The sequence below is a fragment of the Argopecten irradians genome, chromosome 4, assembly GCF_041381155.1.
Source record: "Argopecten irradians isolate NY chromosome 4, Ai_NY, whole genome shotgun sequence".
Classification (NCBI taxonomy): domain Eukaryota; kingdom Metazoa; phylum Mollusca; class Bivalvia; order Pectinida; family Pectinidae; genus Argopecten; species Argopecten irradians.
The window spans coordinates 29019060-29046543 of record NC_091137.1 but is presented as its reverse complement, the minus strand read 5'-3'; the positions used below and the strand labels follow the sequence as shown (position 1 = coordinate 29046543).

The following is a 27484-nucleotide window of genomic DNA, read 5'->3' as shown; positions in this document are numbered from 1 at the left end:
ACAATAAATTATCTAATATATTGGGATTTTATCTTTTTTTTTTGAAAAAGTAAATACTTGAAGGGATTTACATTGTACCTTTTAAGCGATGGAGATAAAACCTTAACTTACACGAAAAAATATAATTATTCCATTGCGCCTGGATACAAGTATGTTCATGCATGTATGTACCACAAATACGAATACATTTAGATTTTAAAATGATAACATCAAACGATAAAGGTAGGAAATGGAGCTTTCTGTCTAATTCTCACTCTTTATCTAATTCCTTTTTTTCCCTTTTCCTTTCTCCCTTTTTTTTCTTTCTTCCTTCTTTTCCTTCCTTCCCCTCTTTCTTTTTCCCTTCTTTTTCCTTTTTCTTTTTTTTCTCTCTCCTATTTTAGGGGGGGCGGACCCGGCTAGGGGGGGCGTACGCCGGGTCCGCCCCCCCTTGGATCCGCGCCTGCTTGGATACTTCAGTCAGGTGTGGTATTGATCCATAGACTTTCTCCAGGCCAACCCACACAACTATCGGGCTGGAAGTTAACACTTCTTATCATTACACTTCATTCAAGGCTTTCAGTAGTTAGACGGATAGCCACAAGATTGTGCACTTTGGTTAGAAATGCGACACGTTATATTTCTGATACAGACGTTGTACCAATAATGTAGCAGCTGACAGGCCATTGAGGTCACTATCTTGCATTTCAAAATTGCCACCATTCCAATATTGGACACCATTTCAAGGTATCTACATTTAATATCACATTTTGATGCCATAATTTGATGTCCGATTCACAAGCAATGAAGGTTACAAAAATGATATCCAGTAACAGGTACACGTAAGCAACATTACATTACATTTTTTTTCAGATACAACTGTATAATGAAATTCAAGATGGACGCCATTGTGACTTTGATTTACAAAAATATCCACTTTCTCAGCCATTACTATATAGCTACTTGTGAGTAAGGCAGGTATCTATGCAGTACTTAGAATAAAAATTTTTCATAATTTTCCCTCATGTTATTGGCAAGAAAAAACAAACAATGATAATCAGTCACGTAATTAAATGTTTATTTTTGTAAGACAGATTCAGGCACAAATCTGTTTGCATCACATTAGTGTTATATTGACTGCATAAAATCAACGTGTGAATGATCTAACTTATTCAAAGCAACTGGCACAATTGTTGTTCTAGTTGTTTGCTGGTGTTCTTAATGAATATTTAATGAGATGAGCCGATTACTTAATGTTTAAGCTATAACAGATATGAAGATAGACACTGTCCTTCCCTACACCCTCAACATACACATGCACTCAACTATCAGTACAATTAAATAACATTGAGTGAAGATTGTTTATTGCATTTAAAAATTAATATACACTAACAACTCAATAACTAGATTTTTTGTAGTGTCCTAACTGTCTACATCCTCGATACTCCAGGGGTTCCGATCACTTACGATCTCTACACCCCTAGACTATCTCATGGTAAAACTGAAGGCAACTCACGTTAACAAATCTTAACCAATCATAGGCCTGCAAAAATGTTCTTTGAAGACTACAGAGAGAGAGCGACGCCCTACTTCAAAGCCACACAGTCAACGCAGTGTACCGTTACACCTGTACTGTTATACGGCTCTCAAAGCACTAAATTACCTTTTCTGTTCTGTTGCCTCCAGTTTTACTATGAGATAGTCCAGGGGTGTAGTGATTGTATGTGACCGGAACCCCTGGAGTATCAAGGATGAACTGTTTATAAAACAGTACCTTACCTATAATAATTAAAGCCTGATCATCATTCTATCATTTGTTAGTGAAGATACATGTACACGTAGCTTGAAATACATTTTTAAAGTAAAATCACTCTTCATTTAAAAGTACCTGTACCATTCAATTAATATGCTAGAATAGACAAAAGAGATATTAAATATCTGCATTGAACATCTTTTAAATAAAAGGTTTTTTGAATGAAAGCATCTTTCTTCAAAAATATTATATATTTCATCAAACAAACCAAATCACCAAACTAGCTGCAATTCAATCTTTGTATCTCTTTTAGATCAATTAAGAACACATTAAGATCTAGTCTTAAATTATATGTATGGGATTAATTATGTATGGATTTGTCATTATTATCAACATAAATGCCCAACATAAAATGAGATATAATAAATAATGCAACACATCACATCAAATACATCGAAAACAAACATGTAAAAAATGACTTTTCTTTGTGGACGGAACTGAGGAAAAATATATGTCAACAAAAAGTACTGAACATATTAAAAAAATCTGTAGCTACACTCAAATTTCACAGACTAATATAGATACTTAATCACTGGTGATATATCTGTACGTAGAAAACTTTGTCTATACTATTCAGCCATAATAGATCCAATAGACAATCTATACACACTCCCAATACTAGCACACAAATAACGTTAACACAAATTGTTGTCGATAAAAAAAATCACAAGTTCATTGTGTTTATGATAATAATCATTCAAGGCCAGTCATTAATTTATTACTCAGAAAATTAACAATCATCAATCTACTTCAATTGTTTTTAATAAACAAGTACAAATTCACTTCATGGGTTTCATGGATTTAAATCAGCATTCCATCATGCAGATCACTACTTTGTATGGTTGAAACATCACTTTTATTTCAAGTAAGAAATCGTGAAATATTCATAAATAATTTTTATTAGGTAGCACTTTTCTAAATCAATTTCAAGGAAAGTATGGTAGCTTACTTTACTCTGGCTTTGACAACAGATCTAACATCCAGGTATCTATCTATCTATCAGAATGTCTAAGTCTGCTGTCAGGGTTGGAGAAATTTTTACTACATGAGACATCTCTGTAGGATTATATATTATATATCATGTCTGGTTTCTCGGCCTGAGCAATGTCAACTAAAAAACAAGACAAAACATCTTCCAGCACGTGGAAGGATGAAAGGTATGATATTTGGTGTTTGGGAGCCTATGGAATATTGGACCCAGAAAAGAAAGATAATAAATAATCACAGCATATGTGGCACTTAGGAAACACATATTTAGAGCATACAATATACATCGAAGATAACAGATCATCAACTCTCCGATACATAGAAATAGAATTCACCAAGTTAAGTCTTAGAGACAGTTATTAAAAATACAGCATGGGATTGTATCAGACACAACTCATTACAGCGATAACTTGATCATGTAAATTACATTGATACATATAGCTATCTTTAATTATGTACAAAAGTATGAAGATCAAAATGATAAATGAAATGATGATCATGAAGAGCACTAATGTCATTTCAATGATGCAACATGCTCCAACAAATTCCTTATGATGATGTGATTCTTCAATGACTTTCTATCTCGCATAGTGTTCTAGCAAATCTTACACATGTATTAAAACATCTAAAATGCTCTGTAGTCTGTCAGAACCTGTGCTGACCAGATATCAAAATACACTGTATCATTGTTTTAATTGTAACAATCAATTACCATTGTTGTATTATAGGACATTCTACTGACAATAACAAACAGATCGGTGTAAGTGAGTAAGTGATCTACACATGCTAAGAAAATAACAACACAGGAAACTGCCACTTACAAACTGCCTGGGTAAGAGATTTGTTATAGTGTATTGGATGCCATTAATATATTTTTGTATAATATGAAGCTTGTGTTATTTGTTTTAGTGAAAAATATGACAAGTCAGATCTAATTAGGCCAATGTGACTTTTGACCCAATCCTGTAAACTATATATACATATCATGTGACAATATCAATTTGGTGTGTATTGAATTGTACTAATATGGGAATGTTTAAATGTCTAAATAGAGTAAACAGGTGGTACAGAAATGTATTTGTAAGTTTAATGACAACTTTGACAATCTAAATCAAGTGCACTGTATGATAAGTATAGCAGATTCCTGTCAATATTTGTTTTTTTATTTATTTACAGAGTAATTTCACATGTCATGGTTTCATTCACTATTATCATCTCTATACTACCTTCAAAAGGATATAATTCTTTATCACAGTTTTGTTATATTATACCACAGGGTGAATCAAATGCTTTTTTCTCAATCACCCACTATCCCTGTTCCAAAATTCTTATGAAATACCATATACATTAAATACATTTATGATGTAAAAGAAAATGAACATTAATCACTTTGTCTTCAACATAAGATAGGCTTGACGTTTACACTGAAATAACAGAATGTGTCGTGTAACCAAATTGTCTTTTGTTTTACACATGAAGATGGGAATGTCACTAGTTATACAGGAGCTACCGCATGCCATAGCCGTATTGGGTATAGTCCTCGTCATCTGGTCCACCGTTACTGATGTAGCGGCCGTACTCGTCCATCATCGGTTGGCCATACTTGTCTATTGGCTGACTGTAGGGGTCAAGTAGATTTCCATACTCGTCTGTGGCCTGGCCTCCTTCCATTACAAAGCCCATGTGGGACTCTGGTCGGGCGTAGGGTTCGTATGCATCATCTGCATCAGGGCCATATCTGTGATTAAATAGGAAAAAGTTTAATTACTAACAGAATCTAAATGTATCTGGTATTTAAAACCATCATCACACATCCTGTGGTATGAAATTACCAGTAGTTTCTCTTCCTTATCTTCCTGAATTTCTCAATTTCAATTTATTTATATTACGGTACTTATGAACTTGAACCAAGATATTCAAACTGACTTTCCTTTGATTTACAAAATAACTAGATCATTTTTCTAATGTCTTGTTTTGAAGCAAGCAGACCTGTTTGACAGAGAAATATCTGTACTGTATAGAGGAGATTGTAGTGTAGTTGGACTAAGACAGTAAACTTATACTTTCTAAGGCCATATATTACTATATTAGTCCATCTTAACAAAACTAAAGAGCACTTATTGGTAGTCTGTCAAACGCAGGTTGCTTGTTAAACAATAATTTGCTGAACAGGAAAATCAGTAAAAGTTATAATTACCCATAACCATAGGGTTTTCCATCGTACATTCCATTCTCGTCAATGTACTCTGGTGTCAGGTGACCGTCCATTATTCCATTGTCATAGGCATCTACGTACAAAAGACATAATATTATGTGATAATGTCACAGATTACACAAAATGTTTTCACTTGCTGGTATCTACTCCATACCATAATTTTGAGACATGTGGTCATGGTTAAAGATATTTTTTCGTGACATTAATGTAGCATACCCAAATGGCTAGTTTTGCCAACAACTATGGACTGGGGATATCGAGTACATAATCAAAGACATTACGGTAAGCTGACAACACAAACATGGATTACAGAAAACATTAACATTTAAAGATGCTCCACCGCTGACAATAGTATTTTTTCACTATCAAAAACAGTAGCAGACGATTTAGTATTTTTCTTCAGTTACAAAAGTTACTTACTTTACACCATTACCAACGTTGAGAAGTTTCAGCTTCTAATTTTACTTCAAGTTAAAGATATGAAAAATAATTAATTGCATCCCGAAAAAATTCCATGGCACTATATCCTATATGGAATGAAATACCGATTGCCCTGCACCAAAGCAAAATAATCTTATTTTATTTTATTTTTTGTATTACTTAGACATATATATATACACGATTAAACACTAATTATTGTTCAAATGATGAATATCATTTATGCTCTGTCGGCGGTGGAGCATCTTTAAGTAAATTTCAGGTCAGAATTTTTGCTCCAAAATATGATAACACTAATGGTCTTTACAATCAAATAGCATTATTTTCATTATTATAAATGAACAAACAAATTAATATTGTGGATTTGTGCTAACTAGTTCAATCTCAATTTTCCATTAGACTTTAATTGGACAAAGAATCGCCTTTTGTACAACAATTGTTAGCATTCCAAATCCCAACAACTTGATTGATCCATTTCTTACAACTAACATATTGATTCAAATGCCAAAGTCAAATACTAAGAAAATTTGTAAGGGTTTCACAAGAGCCTAGCTGAAATAATGGTTTTCATCGTATTCTGAACATCTGATACTTCTTTGTATAAAAGACCAAACACTATCCCAGACACATGTAACCTAAACCTTTATTAATATTAAATATTACGAGTTTTGGTAAATATTGTTTTATTTTAATTCTAATAGTGTATACTGGTACACAAATTATTCTCACTACTGACATGCAAAATATCACGACTCAATGACATGTGGAAATCCACACATGGGTCACTAAAAGGTCATAGGATGTATGAGAGTTCATCTGGTGAGTGAGATCTTGATAGCTAACGGTATGTGGTATGAGGAGAGGTCCCTAAAGGGTGAGATAACGGAATTATTGGTAGAATGGTAATCAATGTAAGTCATCCAATAGGAACATCTTAATCAACACATCACAGAAGGAAGCATGCTTCATTACACATAACAAATCAGATTTTTATTTTAATAAATTAATATTATAACAAATAACACTTGAGAATTAAAAGGTTGGGCAACAGTCACCACACCTCAATGACTATGGGTAGAAAACTAAAATAATTGTTGTTTCCATAGAGAATTATAATTGGTGTAAGAACTATGTACAGAAAATGGTGCTACATGCAGTAACAGATATTGTTTTTGTATGTAAATACATTACATACACCTGTGATTGATATTTAAACTACAAATTTTGAGAACAGACATTTGCCCTTCAATTGATTTTCAAACATGTTTTGACTAAATGGTGTGCCTTTGATGAAAGTAAACTAAAAACTTTTCCCCGACAACTTAAATAGAGGCATAACAAAAGTAAATACAATGTATAAAACATTTATAGCTTACACAGCATGAGCACAAATAATCACAAGTTTACAATATTAAGATGTACAATATACATGTAAACAAATTGAACCAAAATGTTTTGGAGAGAAAAATATTATGTGACTTTACAAATCAGTGTAATAAAAAACAATGAAATCATAATTTAAAGAAATACAACATTTACTACTAACTTATACAAAATTCATAGCCTTCCCAAAGAACGCATACCATGTGACCATTTTCCATCTAAATGTACATACATGTATATAGCTACAAAAAGCGTTGATGACAACTTTCGCGAATGAAAGGAACAGAACAGAATGACATGTCATGTAATTACTACTAAAGGAACACAGCACATGATGCAGACTCTGTGACCACTTACCCTTGTTACCTATAGTTCAAAATAAACACCCGTCATAAATTGTGGTTAATTGATCGATATTTCCAGACATGCTTATACAGAAGGATAGTAGGCAATAGAACATCAACTCTTATCATTATGGCATCAGGATATGTACAAAATCTGTGAATTTGGGGAAATTTATTTTTTTATATTTCTGGTTTATTCTGGGAACTAAATTTTGTATAATTTTATTTTTTCTTAAATGTCAATTTGAATGACTTGTGCTAATATTATTGAATCTAAAATTAAATGAACACTGTGCCTCACAACTTGTGGTTGAACTAAAATCAAACATCCTGCTGATGATTGTCATCAAAGTATAATCAAAGTCTGTGTCTATTTTTATAAAAAGGTTATATAATCAAGTGTCTTGTGATTTAGAACCCAAACAATCATACTTTTCCATAATATTCAGGTATACTTTCACCAAGAATGTTACAAGCTAAATAATTTTAGATTTGACAAAATTACATTATACTTATAGGAACTTAATGATTTATTGAATTTGACTTTTTCCTATTGAGTCTTTTGCATATTTTAGAGTTATCTCTCCCTTGCAGGTAGGTATTGATTATGATGTCATTACTTTGGGAGCAAAACACATAAAACATGTGTTGTTTTCTCTAAAACATATGACCTTATATTCATAAAAACATGACGCAACAATCAGTACCTACCTGCGAGGGCAGATAACTGTATTATACAAATACAGGGTAGACGTCTGATTTAAGCAACACCTAATTGCTTCTAAACTTACCTCCATAGAAGAGGTCTGGTCGGTCGAGGATGTCTGCATCCTGGAGGTAGGGATCATACTCATCTTCAGGATACATGTAGGGATCGGCCATATCCTCCATCTGTCTCGTCTCCACCATCTCTAGCCATTGGGAATTGTGCCAGCGGAACTTCTCCAACTGGATCTTCTTAGCCCATTCCTCATCAAATTCCTACATGTTACAGAACATAATTTATATATGTTTTGGTATTAAAACAAACCAAATAAGAAATGACATTGCCTATTACTTAATTAATTTGGGAGTATATTGCATCATAATTTCATAGATTAACTTTCATCAAACAGTTTTTGAATATTTACTTTCAATAACAGACCCTTTGTCTATCTGCTTTGTGTGGTACAAGATAAAAAAATGTGAAACTTTTGTCCTAGTCTTAAGTAATAGTATGTATGTCTCAATTTCAATTGATATATTCCATCAACTTACAGCTATGATGTCCAGAGTGTTGTCACAAACTTTCCTAATCTCAGCATTTTTGTCATGCATCAAGTCGATCAGGTAGGCTGGAGCCTCTGATAAGCTGTTAAGGAGCTATCTAGGTACAATTGCATAACATCTCTGTATACAGGACAACTGTATATCATATTTGTATAGACGTTAACATACCTGGCCAAATGGATATACAAAAATATATGTATCAAAATAGTATTAAAGGTCTAGGAAAAGTCGTATATAGGGATATCAAAGATATCGCTTGTGTTGATGTACTGAATCCATCATCTAAAACTGAGTGATGCAAGTTCCTATTCCAGTTATCCTGGTACTTGACACTAAAACCTACTTCTATCTATTATTTCTTTAACTTCAGAAAGCTATAAAGTTTATTAAAATCATAATAATATGGATATGAATTCTTTGGGTAGGGAAAATGTTTTACAACCCGTAAGAAAAATTGTAAATCATGGGCAAACTATTATTACATGGTTGTAATGGTAATTTGAGACAACGTGTCTATCATGACGACAGTATCGTCTTTTTTTTCTGTTAGTTTTCAATAAGACCAATTTACTAGTAAAAGGATACGTGTGTCTTTGATGATGACCTCTCGTGTTGACTCGTGGAAAATCATCTGGTAAAATACGTAGACAATCTGACACACCATCTCATCGTCCTCTTGTTTTGCTGAAATATAGCAGGAAATGAAAATACCTATCTAAGTGTCAATTTATCTGACCATTTGGAAAAATGAATCGTCCGAGACCCACAGTTGATTGCACTATGCTACGCTACATTTATCACTAGTGCAGCCAACCATGGGTGATGGTAAAAACAAGGTGTCATACGCTAGGATTGATAGTGTGTTATACTGTTATATAGGTGTCGCTCAGGTAAGGCCGGTTTTCAGAAACATATTTTAGTTACATTGACTTTTCCGACCTCAAAATCGGTCCGGTATTCGGAATTGGGAGGGATCGGTTTTGGGAAGTTTTGTTTACTCTTAATAAAGAGGAATTCATTCCGTACATGACATCCATGTTCGGTATCTATAGGTGATTGGTTTTGAGAAGGTTCGGTTTTTTTAGAAGTTACACTGTACCAGGTATGTAATGTCAGATCAGTGATTAGTAATTCTAATTAAATATTCACGGAACACTGTCTTGATCATTTGAAATAAGTAATACTACGTAGATATGTACTTCATAATAGAGATTTGAAACATTCTCAGTTATTGCTTGAATTGGAGAAACGTTGTCAGGCAGTTATCTTAACTTGGAGCAGGAAACATTACAGTTACAGGAAAGGTAAAAGAAGGTTAGTTTTATTACATATCTGTACAAATAAATCATCACAACACATACACAATGTATCTTACCATTTAAAAGCTCAATAAGACACTGTATAATGTTGGCCTCCGCTAACATTTTAGCACAGGCGTCGTCATTACAAACTGTACCAACCAGGATAATAACTTGTAGGACAATGTCATCTTCAGCTGACCCTAAAACAAAAACAAACATAAAAATCAATTTGTTACTTCATGAAAATTGTTTGACTTACAGATTCAACATGAATATTTTTTCTCTCCCTACACCTATTGTAATGATCTCCTAGTTTTAAACCTCTGGGATGCCAGTTTCAGACTCCAACATGAAATATTTCATATATAAAATGTAATGCTACTGTGAGCTATCATATTTGATTTTATCACATACCTGTATACTTTGGAATTTTTTAACATTGCAATAAGAACATTTAAAAAATGCTAACATTCAAGTTTTACCTTTGACTGAGATAAGATAGAGAAAAAAAACCCATTGATGTTTTGGTAAACATTTTTCATGGCATGGTGCTCTTGTTAGATAATTATAGCCTGATTGATATGATTTTTTCACATTTTGTATTACCATGCATGGATTACAGTGATAATAAGACCATGGCAGTACAATCACCACATCAAAAGAAAGAGAAAAAAAATAGAAAAATAATAAAATTAAACAACGAGGCTATATTCAAACCATTGATAGCCAAAATAAAACATCATTTTAGTGCTGTGCAGGAAAAAATTACATGCAGATCAGGTGATTTCAGAAACTCTTGCATGAATAAAGTAAATAAAATGAATACTCTAGAATGAATGACTTCTAGCAAAATGTATTAAAAAACATAGACAAACGCAATATCAATACAATATAGTCAAATTGTATGTTAATTCCAACTAACACAGTAGGATGTTATGTCCAACTAACACAGTAGGATGTTAAGTCCAACTAACACAGTAGGATGTTATGTCCAACTAACATAGTAGGATGTTATGTCCAACTAACATAGTAGGATGTTAAGTCCAACTAACATAGTAGGATGTTAAGTCCAACTAACATAGTAGGATGTTAAGTCCAACTAACATAGTAGGATGTTAAGTCCAACTAACACAGTAGGATGTTAAGTCCAACTAACATAGTAGGATGTTAAGTCCAACTAACAGTCCAACTAACATAGTAGGATGTTAAGTCCAACTAACACAGTAGGATGTTAAGTCCAACTAACATAGTAGGATGTTAAGTCCAACTAACATAGTAGAGGATGTTAAGTCCAACTAACACAGTAGGATGTTAAGTCCAACTAACACAGTAGGATGTTAAGTCCAACTAACACAGTAGGATGTTAAGTCCAACTAACATAGTAGGATGTTAAGTCCAACTAACATAGTAGGATGTTAAGTCCAACTAACATAGTAGGATGTTAAGTCCAACTAACATAGTAGGATGTTAAGTCCAACTAACAAGTAGGATGTTAAGTCCAACTAACACAGTAGGATGTTAAGTCCAACTAACATAGTAGGATGTTAAGTCCAACTAACATAGTAGGATGTTAAGTCCAACTAACATAGTAGGATGTTAAGTCCAACTAACATAGTAGGATGTTAAGTCCAACTAACATAGTAGGATGTTAAGTCCAACTAACATAGTAGCATACAGAGATGTTAAGTCCAACTAACATAGTAGGATGTTAAGTCCAACTAACATAGTAGGATGTTAGTCCAACTAACAAGTAGGATGTTAAGTCCAACTAACATAGTAGGATGTTAAGTCCAACTAACATAGTAGGATGTTAAGTCCAACTAACATAGTAGGATGTTAAGTCCAACTAACATAGTAGGATGTTAAGTCCAACTAACAGTCCAACTAACATAGTAGGATGTTAAGTCCAACTAACATAGTAGGATGTTAAGTCCAACTAACATAGTAGGATGTTAAGTCCAACTAACATAGTAGGATGTTAAGTCCAACTAACATAGTAGGATGTTAAGTCCAACTAACATAGTAGGATGTTAAGTCCAACTAACATAGTAGGATGTTAAGTCCAACTAACATAGTAGGATGTTAAGTCCAACTAACATAGTAGGATGTTAAGTCCAACTAACATAGTAGGATGTTAAGTCCAACTAACATAGTAGGATGTTAAGTCCAACTAACATAGTAGGATGTTAAGTCCAACTAACAGTCCAACTAACATAGTAGGATGTTAAGTCCAACTAACACAGTAGGATGTTAAGTCCAACTAACATAGTAGGATGTTAAGTCCAACTAACATAGTAGGATGTTAAGTCCAACTAACATAGTAGGATGTTAAGTCCAACTAACATAGTAGGATGTTAAGTCCAACTAACACAGTAGGATGTTAAGTCCAACTAACATAGTAGGATGTTAAGTCCAACTAACATAGTAGGATGTTAAGTCCAACTAACATAGTAGGATGTTAAAGTCCAACTAACATAGTAGGATGTTAAGTCCAACTAACATAGTAGGATGTTAAGTCCAACTAACATAGTAGGATGTTAAGTCCAACTAACACAGTAGGATGTTAAGTCCAACTAACATAGTAGGATGTTAAGTCCAACTAACATAGTAGGATGTTAAGTCCAACTAACATAGTAGGATGTTAAGTCCAACTAACAAAGTAGGATGTTAAGTCCAACTAACACAGTAGGATGTTAAGTCCAACTAACATAGTAGGATGTTAAGTCCAACTAACATAGTAGGATGTTAAGTCCAACTAACACAGTAGGATGTTAAGTCCAACTAACACAGTAGGATGTTAAGTCCAACTAACATAGTAGGATGTTAAGTCCAACTAACATAGTAGGATGTTAAGTCCAACTAACAAGTAGGATGTTAAGTCCAACTAACACAGTAGGATGTTAAGTCCAACTAACATAGTAGGATGTTAAGTCCAACTAACATAGTAGGATGTTAAGTCCAACTAACAGTCCAACTAACATAGTAGGATGTTAAGTCCAACTAACATAGTAGGATGTTAAGTCCAACTAACATAGTAGGATGTTAAGTCCAACTAACATAGTAGGATGTTAAGTCCAACTAACATAGTAGGATGTTAAGTCCAACTAACAGTCCAACTAACATAGTAGGATGTTAAGTCCAACTAACATAGTAGGATGTTAAGTCCAACTAACATAGTAGGATGTTAAGTCCAACTAACATAGTAGGATGTTAAGTCCAACTAACACAGTAGGATGTTAAGTCCAACTAACACAGTAGGATGTTAAGTCCAACTAACATAGTAGGATGTTAAGTCCAACTAACATAGTAGGATGTTAAGTCCAACTAACACAGTAGGATGTTAAGTCCAACTAACACAGTAGGATGTTAAGTCCAACTAACATAGTAGGATGTTAAGTCCAACTAACATAGTAGGATGTTAAGTCCAACTAACACAGTAGGATGTTAAGTCCAACTAACAAGTAGGATGTTAAGTCCAACTAACAAGTAGGATGTTAAGTCCAACTAACACAGTAGGATGTTAAGTCCAACTAACACAGTAGGATGTTAAGTCCAACTAACACAGTAGGATGTTAAGTCCAACTAACACAGTAGGATGTTAAGTCCAACTAACATAGTAGGATGTTAAGTCCAACTAACAAGTAGGATGTTAAGTCCAACTAACAAGTAGGATGTTAAGTCCAACTAACATAGTAGGATGTTAAGTCCAACTAACATAGTAGGATGTTAAGTCCAACTAACATAGTAGGATGTTAAGTCCAACTAACATAGTAGGATGTTAAGTCCAACTAACATAGTAGGATGTTAAGTCCAACTAACATAGTAGGATGTTAAGTCCAACTAACATAGTAGGATGTTAAGTCCAACTAACACAGTAGGATGTTATGTCCAACTAACATAGTAGGATGTTAAGTCCAACTAACATAGTAGGATGTTAAGTCCAACTAACATAGTGGGAGCTTAGAAAGCTTTTAACCTTTTACTGCATCTGATTTCTTATCTTTAATTTTTTATTTTTTTTCCCTGTAATAGGAGATGAGAAAATGAAGCGACTAGACTGAGATTTAAACCTGTGACCTCCAAACACTAGCTGGATGCTCTACCGAATGAGCTACCTGGTCACCGATTATTGACCCAGTCCAATTCCGCTACATTTCTATCTTTTTTTTTCTGTTTTGAAATTCAATTATATAACTCTAAAGAAAAAAGAAAATCCAAGGGAATTTTAATTTGTTTAGAAAGTAAACTGTAAAAATCACTTTTTTTTTATTAATGACCTAAATTATAAACAAGAGGCCCATGGGCCTTAGCGGTCACCTGAATTCAGACACAGAATGAAACAAAGACATGCATATAAACACTATAAATATATATTGGCCCATCAGGCCCTTGAAGTCAGTCAGTGATTTTATAAATTTTTAATCTATGAAGATTATTTGGTTCCATCAAATCAGTGAATTCAGGAGAAAGATTTTTGAAATGTTATCCATTTTGACCCCTTTTGGCCCCACCCCTCTTGCCACTGGGGGTCGGCCAGGACCAATATGGATATGATGTTAAATGCTATCTCAGGTTCTACCAGTTCCAGAATTTCAGAAGAAGATTTTTGAAGTTTTAGCCTATTTGACCGGTTTTGGGACCGCCCCTAAGGCCCCTGGGGATCAGTCATGGAAAATTTGGTAATAAGATTCAATGGCCATCACATAGAGATAATTCTGACTACAATTGACGAATTTCCTATTATAATGACTAAATAATGCTCAAAAATGTGTTTTCCATATAAAAACTTATATGTAGTAAACTTAACCCCCTCCCTAGGGGGAAACCTGAGACCCAAGGGTCATATAATTCACAATTTTCATAAAACACCTTAAGACCTGTCCATCTATGAAGAGTATTTGATTCTACCATTTCCAGTATTTAAGAAGAAGATTTTTAAAGTTTTAGCCTATTTGCCCCTTTCGGCCCCGCCCCTCTGCCCCGAGGGGGTTGACCAGGATATTAAAATGTTATCTCATGCTTATAATTCTAAACAAGTTTGACTCATTTCGTATTAAAATTGAGCAAAAAATGCTCATAAATGTGTTTTCACTATATAAACTATAGTAAACTTGACCCCTTCCCCAGGGGGAAACGTGAGACCCCAGGGTCATATAATTCACAATTTTGGTAAAGGACCTCAAGACCTTTTAATCTATGAAGAGTATGTGATTCTACCATTTCCAGAATTTCAGAAGAAGATTTTTGAAGATATAGCCTATTTGACCCCTTTTGACCCCGCCCCTAAGGCCCCTGGGGGTCAGTCATGGAAAATTGGTTAATAGGATTCAATGGCAATCTCATACTGATAATTCTGACAATATTTGACTCATTTCCTATTACAAATGATCAAATAATACTCAAAAATGTGTTTTCCCTATATAAACTATAGTAAACTTAACCCCCTCCCCAGGGGGAAACCCGAGACCCCAGGGTCATATAATTCACAATTTTTGTAAATGACCTTATGACCTTTCTTTCTATGAAGAGTATTTAATTCCATCACATCTGTGAGTGGAGAAGAAGATTTTTGAAATTATAGTCAATTTAACCTCTTTTGGCCCCTCCCATAGCTCCCTGGGGGGTGGGGACCGTATAATTCACAATTTTGATTGGCCTTATGCCTTAGAAGGTTTGTGCAAAATTTCATTGAAATTGCTTCAACAGTTTTTGAGAAGAAGTCGAAAATGTAAATTGTTTACGGACATACGACGCACGACGGACGACGCACGACGCACGACGACGCACGACGGACGACGGACGACGACGGACAAAAGGCGATTAGAATAGGTCACTTGAGACTTCGTCTCAGGTGACCTAAAAAGCAGAAAATGCTAATTACGAAATGGAATAAGTATTGGATATACTCTACATGACATAATATATACATTGTATATCAAAGCATAGCAGAAATTATTACATGCTGACAAGTTATTTTACAGGTATGAAAACTAGTCCAACTTTTAAATATAATCAATCTCTAACCCTCAGATAGATACTGAAACGTGTGGTAGAGAGATTTCCACAGGATATATGTATTAGATAAATACTAAATCTACCATGATAGATATATACATATATATTTAACTAAGATAGGATAGAATAGTAGCTTTCATAACTAACAGAAAATCTACCAGTACTAGTAAACTAAGTTTAGAAATTGACCTACTTGAGCTATCTGTAAGACAAAAATAATTGACATTTTTAATACATCAGTTGCAGTGAAGATCTTGTTCAACATTATTAAAATTATATTGAATTAAAATATCCTTTCTGTTGAAACACTTTTATTTTTATTTAAGAATTGTACTTGATACTTTTAATCAACATTACAAATAACGTTTATACTTCCATCATAAAATCCTACATTTTGTTGAGATATAGATTTCAAATATTTCTATTAGTAACTACAATGCATTCATTATTAAAACAAAACTTGTACAGTTACTAGTTTTACCTGGCATGAGTTTTTCTTTGATCCATGGAACAAGGTTATATTCACGCAGAATTAACTCGTAATCCAGGTCAGGGATGGTCAAGTTCCCCAAGATTCCGAGAGCTTCCAGAGCAAAATCATCATCATCACTGTTCAGGGTAGCTTCAGCAAGATCGCTGATATAGTCCTGTAAATCATGTACAGAAACTTCTTCAACCATTTAAAATCATGACAAGAGGCATGAAATTAATGATGTATTTCCATGTAAATTCTCCTCAGACTACCAAAATAAATCACTTTTATCTATGGTTGGATTTGATTCCTACCAGTATTTATAACTCCTACATAATAGAAGTATGAATGAGTATGAATGTTACCCTCAAACAAGCATCAAGTCTACTTACATCTGATAGGACACTAAGAGGATAGCTTTAATTAAGAACACCAATAGTAGTATCAGACTAATGGTTGACGCCATCGACAGCGAGTTAGCAGTGAATTTATGTTTACTCAAACATCATTTTCTTTGGTAAGTGTGGATAATGTATCAATAAACTTACAATAAATAAATTTTTTGTTGGTCCATCATGCTGGGATATATTCCTGATCATTTTCATTAACAATGGGTCTTTAAACTTGAAAGCTCGTTTCATTAGCATCTTTAGGCCATGGCCCTCACAGATGATCTGGGCAGTACGCTTGTTGGCGGCCAGGTTTATACACAGTGCTAATAACTCCAGATCAGGGTTCTCTGGACTCTCAAGGAACATCTTCATAACCTGTAACATATACAATCCTAATCACGGCCAACTCAATACTCTCACCGAATACAAAAATATCTTCATGATCAATATCAATATATGCATCACCAAGAACCATTATGATTAAAATCATTTGTTTAGGTTTATATTTCTTCTTTGCTAGGTACATCCAGCCTATCGAAAGTGATTTGTATAAGCTAATATAACATATTTTGCAACTGATGTAAAATAAATTTTACAGGTTATAGGTACCGCATGTAATTAGAGTTATGTCAGATCATCCCAAAAATCATGAACAATCTTTTGATAGTGACCAATTAGCAGTGGGCTTCTGGAGAGAAAGGGGGGGAAATTTAGCAGAAAAAAGCCACATATATCAAGAGCAAAAATTTTCTGTAGTCTCGTTCAACTATATGCTTGATACTGCGCACTCAAGAATCAATAGTTACACTAGATGATGTATTCTACTTTGTTTTGCATCATTTACCTGCCTGGGAGACCGAATAAATTTCATCCAACCAAAAGATGTCTGGTTTAATATACTTTCTTAGCTTCATTAGATCATTTTTAAACCAAAAGAAAAGTTGAAGCATAGCAACAGAGGCTGTATGGGAGCAGTCGTATTGAAAAGGCTGTATGCACCGTTTACAAATCAAATGCTCTACCAGAATCTCAGTTAGCTTCATTCTGGCTTTACAAAACAAAATGAAGAGTATGGCTGGACTCTAACTGGCATAGCATGCGTAGTCAACAAGAGTCCGGTTGAACAAAAGTACAGCAACTGTCTCATGTTTGATTACCGGTCAGATCGCTCCAGTTAAAATACCTTTATTTTATATCTTGTGCATATATCAACAATAAATCTTGATGACTAGACATTTCTTACTTACCATGGGTATACAGTCAGTGAAAGTAAACATAGATTTTGACTTGTCATCCATACTGATGTGGTACAGGATACAAAGCACTATCAGACGATGATTCTCATTGTCTGTAACACAAAATTTATATCAAGTGATATTTACATTACCACTGCACAGTATCTATATGGTGCTACTAAGCCCAATGTATGTTATTTCCCAATATTAACATTGGCAGTTAGACGCAGGCGTACTAACAATATAATCAGAGTTGAAGAGGTAACGAAAAACGCTGGGTTTAAATCAGTGTAAGAATTCACTGCAAAAAAATGTTGAAATACTCTTTCAAATTGATCGATATGGAAATATATTCAAATTAAAATATTTGAAATGGATTGAGGTGTTGTATTTATCTTTGTATATCTGGTTTATCAATACTATTTCATCTAAAGCTATTGTTTAGTCGGTTGTCCACAACAACATAGCGGAAGGGCATTGTCACACAGTATTTCCCACCAAATCATAGGCTGTTCTATCGACTGATATTTTTCTCTATGCAGACGTATAAGTTTTATTTTCATGCTTTATTTTTTACCTATTTTCTTTTTTAAACCGATAATGACTACTTTAAATGTAAATATAAGCATTGGTTGTCATATTTTTGAGATGCATTGGTGTGTAATATACATAAGGTGTTCTAGAATATCTACGATAGATATGTTAGAACATCCAATGTATGTTACACACCAATGCATGTCAAAAATATGACAACCAATGCTTAAATGGTTCTCATTTTCTCTACCTTCTTGTGTCATATTGACATGTCCATGTCATTACAGTTAACTGTAAATCACTTCATTTTTGCATGTGAATCTGTAATATTTCACATCTTTGTTATTTTCAAAATGTTCATAATACATAAATTCACCATCAAGGGTTTTTATCGACTGTTAGGCGTGCATATATCTTATAATTTCTTTTGCAAAATATTTTAATTTGCTTTGCTTACAAAATATCTCACGAAAATGAAGTGGTTTACAGTAAACCAGTGCATTAAAGGATTTATATGCTGTGTATGAAGAACAGGGATACTGTTAACTTGAAATCACTAGGCTAAGTAAGATCAATTTTAATACTCTTTGGGAGGAATATCCCTATCCTTCCTACTATCGCAAAAAATGGTCTTATGATATGTGACAGAGAATTTTTACAATAGTTGAATCCTATGTATAATGTTTTAGTTACTTTTACCAACACAATGTGTAGATTATCCATTTAACTTCACTTTAGAAATCCTATGCATAGAAAGATTAAATCAGTATTAACCACAAGTAACAATACAATACATTACAAAAGATGTTCAATTATGTAAATACTGTTAGTACATTCTACAGATATGCCCCAGTGGACCAGTATTAAATTAAGACAAGGGGGCACATAGACTCATGCTAAATATGACCAGGTTGTGTACCAATATCATTACATTAACCATATACTTGTCACCCTGAAGAAATTGGAAAATGTTTATAAACATTCTTCAGAGCTGATGGTTTTTCATGTTGATTATCAATGTGTTTATAAGGCAAAGTCACCAGATCAGAAATCCTGGTTCTACTTACTTAGTAGGCCTACAAGTTTAGGGAGAAGCCCAAACTTGATCATTTTGCTGCGTAGATCGGCATCAAAGGAAAGATTAAGGAGCAGGCGGAGTGTGATGTTGAGTAGATCTTCATGTTCACAAGGAACTATTTTTACAAACTTCTCAATGATGTTCATCTGGGCCTACAACAGGTTATACATCATAAAGTCATGTATATCCAGTTCTATGACAGGTCACAACATTAGATACATAAATTATACAAACTCAAACTAATAGGCTTACAACAAGTACTGGGTGATGGTATTATCATTGATATATACTTAGAGCACTAGTTCTGTTAACAGAACATCATGACTGTCAGACATCAACATTAATAATGCTTTTATGCATATAAATAAAAATTAGCTAAATTTTCTGGAAAGGCTTCCGATATTGTTTGTTTGCTAAATATAAAAAGAAATAAGTACCATTTCTTGTTTGTTCTCTATGAAGATGCTAAGTTTCTTGAGGAAGGATACCACAAGGATAAGAAGTTCAAAGTTGTCACGCTCCATTGATCTCACCAGCATCTTCACAATATTTTTGTTTCTCATCTTCATTTCCACCTTCAAGTCCTCAGACAGATTCAGCAACAGATAAAATGCCACTAAAACATTTCAAGGATGTTGTTTACAATTATAAATTAAGATAATCACATAGACTATTAGCATCCTAGGCTTGTCCCAATTATTACTCTTAAGTTATGCATTCTTGAATAAACCTTGTAATGATTTACTGAAATAAGTTTAGTTTTTGGGTACCAAGTATTTACTTAATAAATTCATAGAAGAAACAAGCAAATTCGTGGGAATTCCATCCCCCGCTTTCAGGACATATTGTAGGTAAACATTATTGAGGTTAGGTTTAACCTTGGTTGAAACATGAAAAAATATACTGAAGTCTTTTTAAGAAGTAAGTTGTGTAAAATGATATCCGCTGAAAGTGACTATTAAACTTGGCTGAGCTCTTAAGGCACTTCGAGACTAACTTTTCAGAAAATTGGTTTAAATTTGTTCGATACTAACTTTTAAGAAAATTGGTTTACATTTGTTACAATTATTGCACAGGGAATGGCAGAAAATGACGTTGTTAGTACATCAAAGGGCCATAACTCTACTACATAATGTTGACCAAAAGTGGCAATCGAACTTGGCCAAGCCCTTAAGGCATTTGACCTTGTAACCAAGTTTGAAGAAAATCAGTTAATATTTATTAGAATTATTGAGAAATGGCAGAAAATGACTTTTTTTTATTAAATCAAAGGGCAATAACTCTGTTTATTAAGATCTGCCAAAAGTGGCAATCAAACTTGGCTAAGTCCTGAAGGCATTTAACTTTGCTACCAAGTCTTAACAATATTAGTTTTAACATTTGTTAGTTATTACACAGAAACTGCAGAAAAATGACATTTGTAGTAAATTAAAGGACCATAACTCTGATAAATAACATCTGCTGAAAGAGTTGATCAAACCTGGCCAGACACTTAAGGCATTCAACTTTGTTACCAAGTTCAAAGGAAATTGGTTAATATTTGTTACAGTTATTGTACGGATGTGGAACAAACTGACTTTTTTAATTTAAGCAAAGGGCCATAACTCCGCTAAATCAGATCCGTTGAAAGTTGCAATTGAACTTGGCCTAGTCCTTAAGTCATTTAACCTTGTTACTAAGTTTGAAGAAAATCAGTTTACATTTGTTACACTTATTGCACGGTAATGGCAAAAAATGATGTTTTTAGTAATTCAAAGGGCCAGAACTCCGCTAAATAAGGTCCATCGACAGTCGCGATCGAACATGGCCGAGCCCATAAAGCATTTAAGCTTGTCACAAAGTTTGAAGAAAAACATTTTACATTTTTTACAGTTATTGCACGGAAACAAAGTGTTACAGACAGACAGACTAGTCTAGCATAAAAAGAGTTTGTCTAGGACGTGTAATATCATAAAATCGTCCTAGCTACAAAATAGCTTCACAGTAACTTCATGTACATATAATAATAAAAATTTCCTCACCTCGAAGGAGCTGTTCTTGTTTCTTCACTAATCCATCATATTTTTGTAAACTCTTTTCAAAGTCCTCCTTTGTCTTTTTATCCTTCTCTCCCTCAGGTACAAATAGTTAAAGATCAATTTCATGAAAGCAAACAAAACTTTTACATCAAGAATTATCTAGCTAAAAAATAAATATGATATTAAAGTGGCTTCATCTATCAAAATGAAATAAAATCTAAAGCCTTCAGATTGATCTGTCATCTCTATGCAGTAGTTGATGTATGCAAAACTTATTTATTGGATATGGTAATTTATTGTTATTATTTATAATTGATCCTCCCTCAAGATTCTGTCAGAATTGACCCTTACAATACTTCTGTCTATCTGATTTCCCATCATAACATAATCCTTGTAAATTATTAACAGAGAGTTCTAAAATCTCAGCCAAAAAAAAAATCACAAATATCTGTACAACATTAATGCCCCTATCTTTAGATATCAAAGACCAAGATGGAACAGGGCAGAGTGGAATGGGACAGGATGGATGTAAATTACACTATATGTCCCCATTTCATGGTGGGGACAAAGAAAACAGTTAAAGGATATCAGCTTTCCTTTTTCTCTGTAGCTCCTCATTCCACATATCATATTTTTTTAGCTCGTGCTCCACAACATTCATACATAAGGCTCCGATTTTGAAGTGCAGAATGACGCCATGGAATTGTGTAAAACTTGAGAAGCAGAAGAAAATGTAAACAATATTTGTAGCCAGTTCTGTGTTTTTCTTCCAGTCTTCTCTAAGCACTCGAGCTAATGCCCCAACAACAGTTTCTGAAATGGACATTGACATGAAATGTACGTGTGGCTACAACCTAAATTGAGGAAACTACTGATTGGAAATTGTCATCATTGACATAATAAGTTAAAATTAAATGACATAGATATTTTGTTGTTTTATACATGCCAGTTGCTATGAAACCATGAAAACCGTAAAAACTTGTATCATTTATGCACCAGTGTAATTTGTGCAGGTACTTTTTGTATCTGCTACAATGTATCTACTATCAGTATATTTTGCACATCATTTTTTTTTATCCAGGGAGTCCCAAAATTTATGTATAAAAGTGACAATTTCAATAGAAAATATTCCAAATAAATGATTGACAACTTGCACAATGAAGTGTTGTATTTTAAGAACTAATATATTAAAGTGGTATATAAAAACAAATTGAATTTACAAGTCATTGAAATGAAATAAAAACTCCAAACCACGAAAGAAGGTACCTAAGAATATATCTTTTTATACAGCTGCGCAGTAAGTGAAACTAGAAACTACAAGGATGAAAAACTGGATTATTTATAATCATTTACAGAAAGAAATCTGAAAAATAAATCTATTTTCATTTTTTCCCTTTTTAATAGAGAAACTCAACTTCGCTAGCAAAGGGTATTTAGTCTGATGCTCTCCATTATACCCTTGGCAGATTTTGCTTCAAAACTAACGTTTTTGCTTTCAAATTCTGATTGGATGCAGCTAGGTTTAGGCGACCAATGATAATGCGGATTCAATATGTCTACAAAACTGAACTGAAGCGATATTAATGACCTACATTTGTATATTGAGGCATGTCATGTCTACCAACATCAGCTTCTGTCGAAGTCATATGACTGACTATTTAATCAATTATTAAATGTTTAAGACCAGCTAAATAAACTTTTTGGATACGTTGCTCTCCAAACAGATTGGAAAGTAAATATGTGCATGATTCTGTTTCACACAGTTTAAACAATTCAAAGATATACGGTGATCTTGTGACAAAATTGGACACTGAAGCATGAAACACAAAAACTGGTGTCCGAACTTACTTATAAACAAATGACTCACAAACATGTTAATCTGTGGTATTTTGAATCTGTCGCAAACAATATGCATGTTTCAAAGAGCGCAGCGATTTTTTCACCCATACAACAATAATATGAGCTTTTCGATTGGTTGTTTACTGCAGTGATCCAGCAGGTGGCGCAGTGCCAGAACTTAAATTTTGAAGCAAAATCACCCCAAGGGTTGTAGGGAGAGTACCGAACTAAATACCTTTGGATAGCGAAATTGAGAGAAACCATGCAATACGGTTATTATAATGGCCATTATATGATTTATCAAGTATCTTACCATTCTGGAATAATTCCTCTAAATTATCTGGGTTCCTTGCTAACTGTAAAATAAGAGCAGAGCCTCTGATTTTTTCTGGGACATCTTCATACAGAAGTTCCATGTAATCATCAACATCATTAATATTTGCCACTTCATCTATTTCTGTTGCATCGTAGGTTGGGACTTCTGGCATTTCCTGTAGCTGAGTTTTTCCTGAAGCTGTAAGAAAAACATATATATATATATAAAAAATTGCTTTAATTTTTGTCAAAACATAATTGATAATTAAGATATAGAAACATAATGATAATGGCAACTACTGCAGCAATGGATGCCACTTCCTCGCCTTATTCCTTATACTTACATATTATATTTGTTGACAATTATCACAAATGAGGAAGTTGTAACAAATACATGTGACTGATAGTTTACCTTTTGAAGTTTGTTGGGTAGGACAAATGGAGACATTTTATCTTGGTGTGAAAAATACAGATATTTCATGGGTGATAAGGTAAGACAAATATAATTAAAGAACACTTACCTTTCGTTGGTGCACTTTCCTTGCGGTTTTGTAGGTAATAGAGCAGTTGCTCCACTTCAGGCAGCTTACTGGGATGGATGAGTTTACATTTGTCAATAATCTCTTTGGCCAGTGATGACAGATCACTGTTAGGATTCAGGCTCTTCACTCTAATACTGTTTGGGAGGAAGAAAAAAAATGCTAAACATCATAGCTTCTTCAATTTTTGGGATATGTCATACAAGGTCAATATGTTTCTTTCAGAGTAAATTTATGATTCTTTCAAAGAATTTCAGCATTTGTCAATTCAAAACGTTTCAGTAGCAGATTTTCAGGAAATATTCTTACCTTTATTGCAGATGAATAAAACAAATACACTTGATGTTGGTTGCAAAATAAAACATCTGTAACATTACCCATGAATTATGAACATTACATCAATAAATTGCCATCCTTTCTTAAATTGTGTTTCTTTGACATATATACTAAAAGAACTTTATAGATAATTGAGTATAAACTAGTGTTTACATTTTCTGACATTCTTTCCGTTCTCCCAGCATTGGATCCCCAAGCTCTCCCAGGATAGTGGCCTCCAGTTCATAGTTAACAACTAGAGCTTTCTCTGTAGGGTGGATGTCTATGGTACCACCTTTAACTTTCCTGAGTTTGAAAAGAAGAAAAATAAGAATTAGTTAGAATCAAGGAAAATCAACAAGTTATTATGTAGAAAATCATTATGATATCACAACCAATATTGTGGTTAGATCAAGCCAAAAACCATTAAATGTATCATCAATGATTCATTCAATTCATACAACCCTTTCATAAAATAATTTAGTTACCCAAATGCAGGATTGTGAAATGAAAATGCATAAAGTTGTTTTAAACATTTTTATCAAAAAATGGTGTCATAATTTTTACATGGCACCATCACTAATACAAATTTCTATAATATTACTCAAATCGGGACAAATTTCATTGTCTTGCACTGAATGCTCCTGGTGGCTATACACTGTAGTCAATGGATCAAGAGCACCTTAATTGTCATTTTATGACAAAGTGAGACTATATAATTCAATACTTCATGCATAAATACAGTCTTAAATTAATTATGGCAATCAGAAATTTTTGACGCCCTTTTATTTGATAAAAATAAATAAAACGATTTTATTCATTTTCCTTTCGCAGAATCCTGCATTTGGGTAACTAAATGATAACTCAAATGGCTTTAAGCAGGGCTTTTACTCAGAGGACTCAAGAGTGTGTCCAATTTGGTAAATAAGCAATTACAAACAATTCACAAAATAAATAAAAATTGTGGTCTATTTTACTAAGTTTTATATTTTAAAAAATCCTAATTTCAAGTGCTGAAGTATTCAGAACAACTGGTTCGACCGTTTGTTAAAATTATTATTTCTGAAAAGTATTAATCCTGACATATCTAGATCTGCAGTTTTTATTACAGTCTGTATTACAGGCCTGTGAGCGCTTTGTCAAGGCAATATAAAACAATATAAAAGCACCAGATCCGTCTTTAATTCATAAACGAACAACGAGGTCCAATCAGGCAAAGGCCTAATCGAAAACGGCCATAACATCGTTAACTCTTCGCCAACTCTGACATTAGGTGTTCAAATTTTCAAGGAACCGATTGAATACACATCAATTTCAATTAGATTTTCGTCTACTGATCAACAACCTTTTCAAGTATCGTGCATCTTCGGCCTGCATTTTGCTTGATTGTCTATGTAATTAGATGTAACATTAAGATGTCTTCAAGTCCTGCATTTGTTTATAGACGAAACTTCCATTACTAAAATATTTTAGAGCCTCTAAACCAAAACATCACATGGGAAATTAGGGTTTATATACGAGATATATCGGTAAATATTGAATACAATGTAAATATATATATATAATACTGTCTGATACACATATGATAATGAGAACTTTTGGATAAATAAAGAAATAACTTTGATAAAGCAAATATTTATACTCTCTAAATAATACATTCGTGTTTCTTCGTTTCAATAGTAACGCCCGAAGAACTCCGAAAAGATTATTAATCGCGCAAAAATCAGTATCCTGTCCTAAGCCCGATTTGAACCCAATATCATTAAATTGACAAATAAATTTGGTTTCAGTTACGAATATGCAACTGCAGCAATTAAGTCAGAAATCACTATCCTATCTGGTGCTATGTAATTGACAATATAAATAAGCCATGTACACTAAGTACTTTGTGCCCCCCCCCCCCCAAAAAAAAAAAATAATAGAAAATGAATTATAAAAGAAGATGTAAGTAGTGACTGGAGGGGTCGGTAATTACGGGAAGAGCACTAGTCTAGGGCCGTTTTCGATTATGCGGTTTGACTGGTCGGACCTAGTTGTTCGTTTATGAATTAAAGACGGACCTGGTGATATTATATCGTTTTCAGACGAGCTTTGACAAAACCCTCACAGGCCTGTATCAGAAACTGCAGGTCCGTCAGGATTTATACCTGAAATAATGACTTTTACAAACGGTCGAACCGGTTGTTCCGAATAAACGAAAACGGCCTTGATTTGTATTTGGTTTTTTTTCTCATTTCCTGGCAATGATTTGAAAGAGATTTGTAAAAGACTAAATCATGGGCTACATGTATGTCATCCTCGATACTCCAGGGGTTCCGATCACTTACGATCTCTACACCCCTGGACTATCTCATCGTAAAACTGGAGGCAACAGAACAGAACAGGTAATTTAGTCCTTTGATGTACATCAAAAGAACCGTATAACGGTACACTGTGGTTGACTATGTGGCTTTGAAGTTGGGCGTCGCTCTCTCTGTAGTCTTCAAAGGAATTTTTTGCTGGTCTGTGATTGGTCAAATATTTTCAGCTGAGCTGCCTTCAATTTCACTATGAGATAGTCCAGGGGTGTAGAGATCGTAAGTATCGAGGATGCATGTATGTATGATTTTGACCCCTCCCCCCCCCCCCAAAAAAAAAAAGAGAGAAAAAAAGAAAAAGAAAAACATTTTAAAGTAGTAGGTCTTAATCTAAAAAAAAGGGTTTCAAAGGATTTATTAGTGGATAGTACTAGGATATACCTGGTATGGTATTCATCTACGTCCTTGGTTTTTCCCAACAAGTACATCTCATATCAAGTCAAATGAGACACCAATTTTAAAGTTAACTAACACGATGTCGAATCCTAGTTTTAAAATTATTTCGAAGAACTGTCGAAATATTTCATTAGAAATGAATCATGACAGCGGGTCACTTAAAACATCGTTCTTTGAAACATCTCATCTACGTCCTTGGCAAAATCTATGAAATACGATGAGAAAATGATTTACAAAATATTTTATCAAT

At 33.8% G+C, this 27484-nt stretch overlaps 1 protein-coding gene across 2 annotated transcripts; it reads right to left on the bottom strand.

The window, feature by feature from the left end:
* Positions 1-1035: 1035 nt before the first annotated feature.
* Positions 1036-25971, bottom strand: LOC138321207 (kinesin-associated protein 3-like). 2 transcript variants are annotated; one of them, XM_069264717.1, is made up of 18 exons: positions 25827-25971; positions 24656-24787; positions 24149-24303; positions 23626-23826; positions 22062-22286; positions 21477-21572; positions 19893-20071; positions 19445-19607; positions 17856-17956; positions 16765-16983; positions 16226-16391; positions 15938-15946; positions 9804-9929; positions 9014-9112; positions 8417-8502; positions 7951-8140; positions 4977-5067; positions 1036-4517 (listed from the first exon to the last, which is right to left on the bottom strand). In XM_069264717.1, the coding sequence occupies exons 1-18, from the start codon at positions 25856-25858 to the stop codon at positions 4286-4288; spliced, it is 2502 nt and encodes an 833-aa protein (XP_069120818.1). In that variant the 5' UTR covers positions 25859-25971; the 3' UTR covers positions 1036-4285. The 2 variants fall into 2 exon arrangements, with proteins under 2 accessions (XP_069120818.1, XP_069120819.1); XM_069264718.1 differs by lacking the exon at positions 15938-15946.
* Positions 25972-27484: the final 1513 nt, after the last annotated feature.

Excerpts from the sequence above, each read along its gene's own strand:
- LOC138321207 (XM_069264717.1), bottom strand. The coding sequence starts at position 25,858 with ATGCAGGCCGAAGATGCACGATACTTGAAAAG. Across the intron at positions 21,573-22,061 it reads ACAGAGAAAAAGGAAAGCTG|CTGAGGGAGAGAAGGATAAA; the intron begins ATATCCTTTAAC and ends AACTATTTGTAC. Across the intron at positions 16,392-16,764 it reads CAACAAAAAATTTATTTATT|GACTATATCAGCGATCTTGC; the intron begins GTAAGTTTATTG and ends CATGATTTACAG.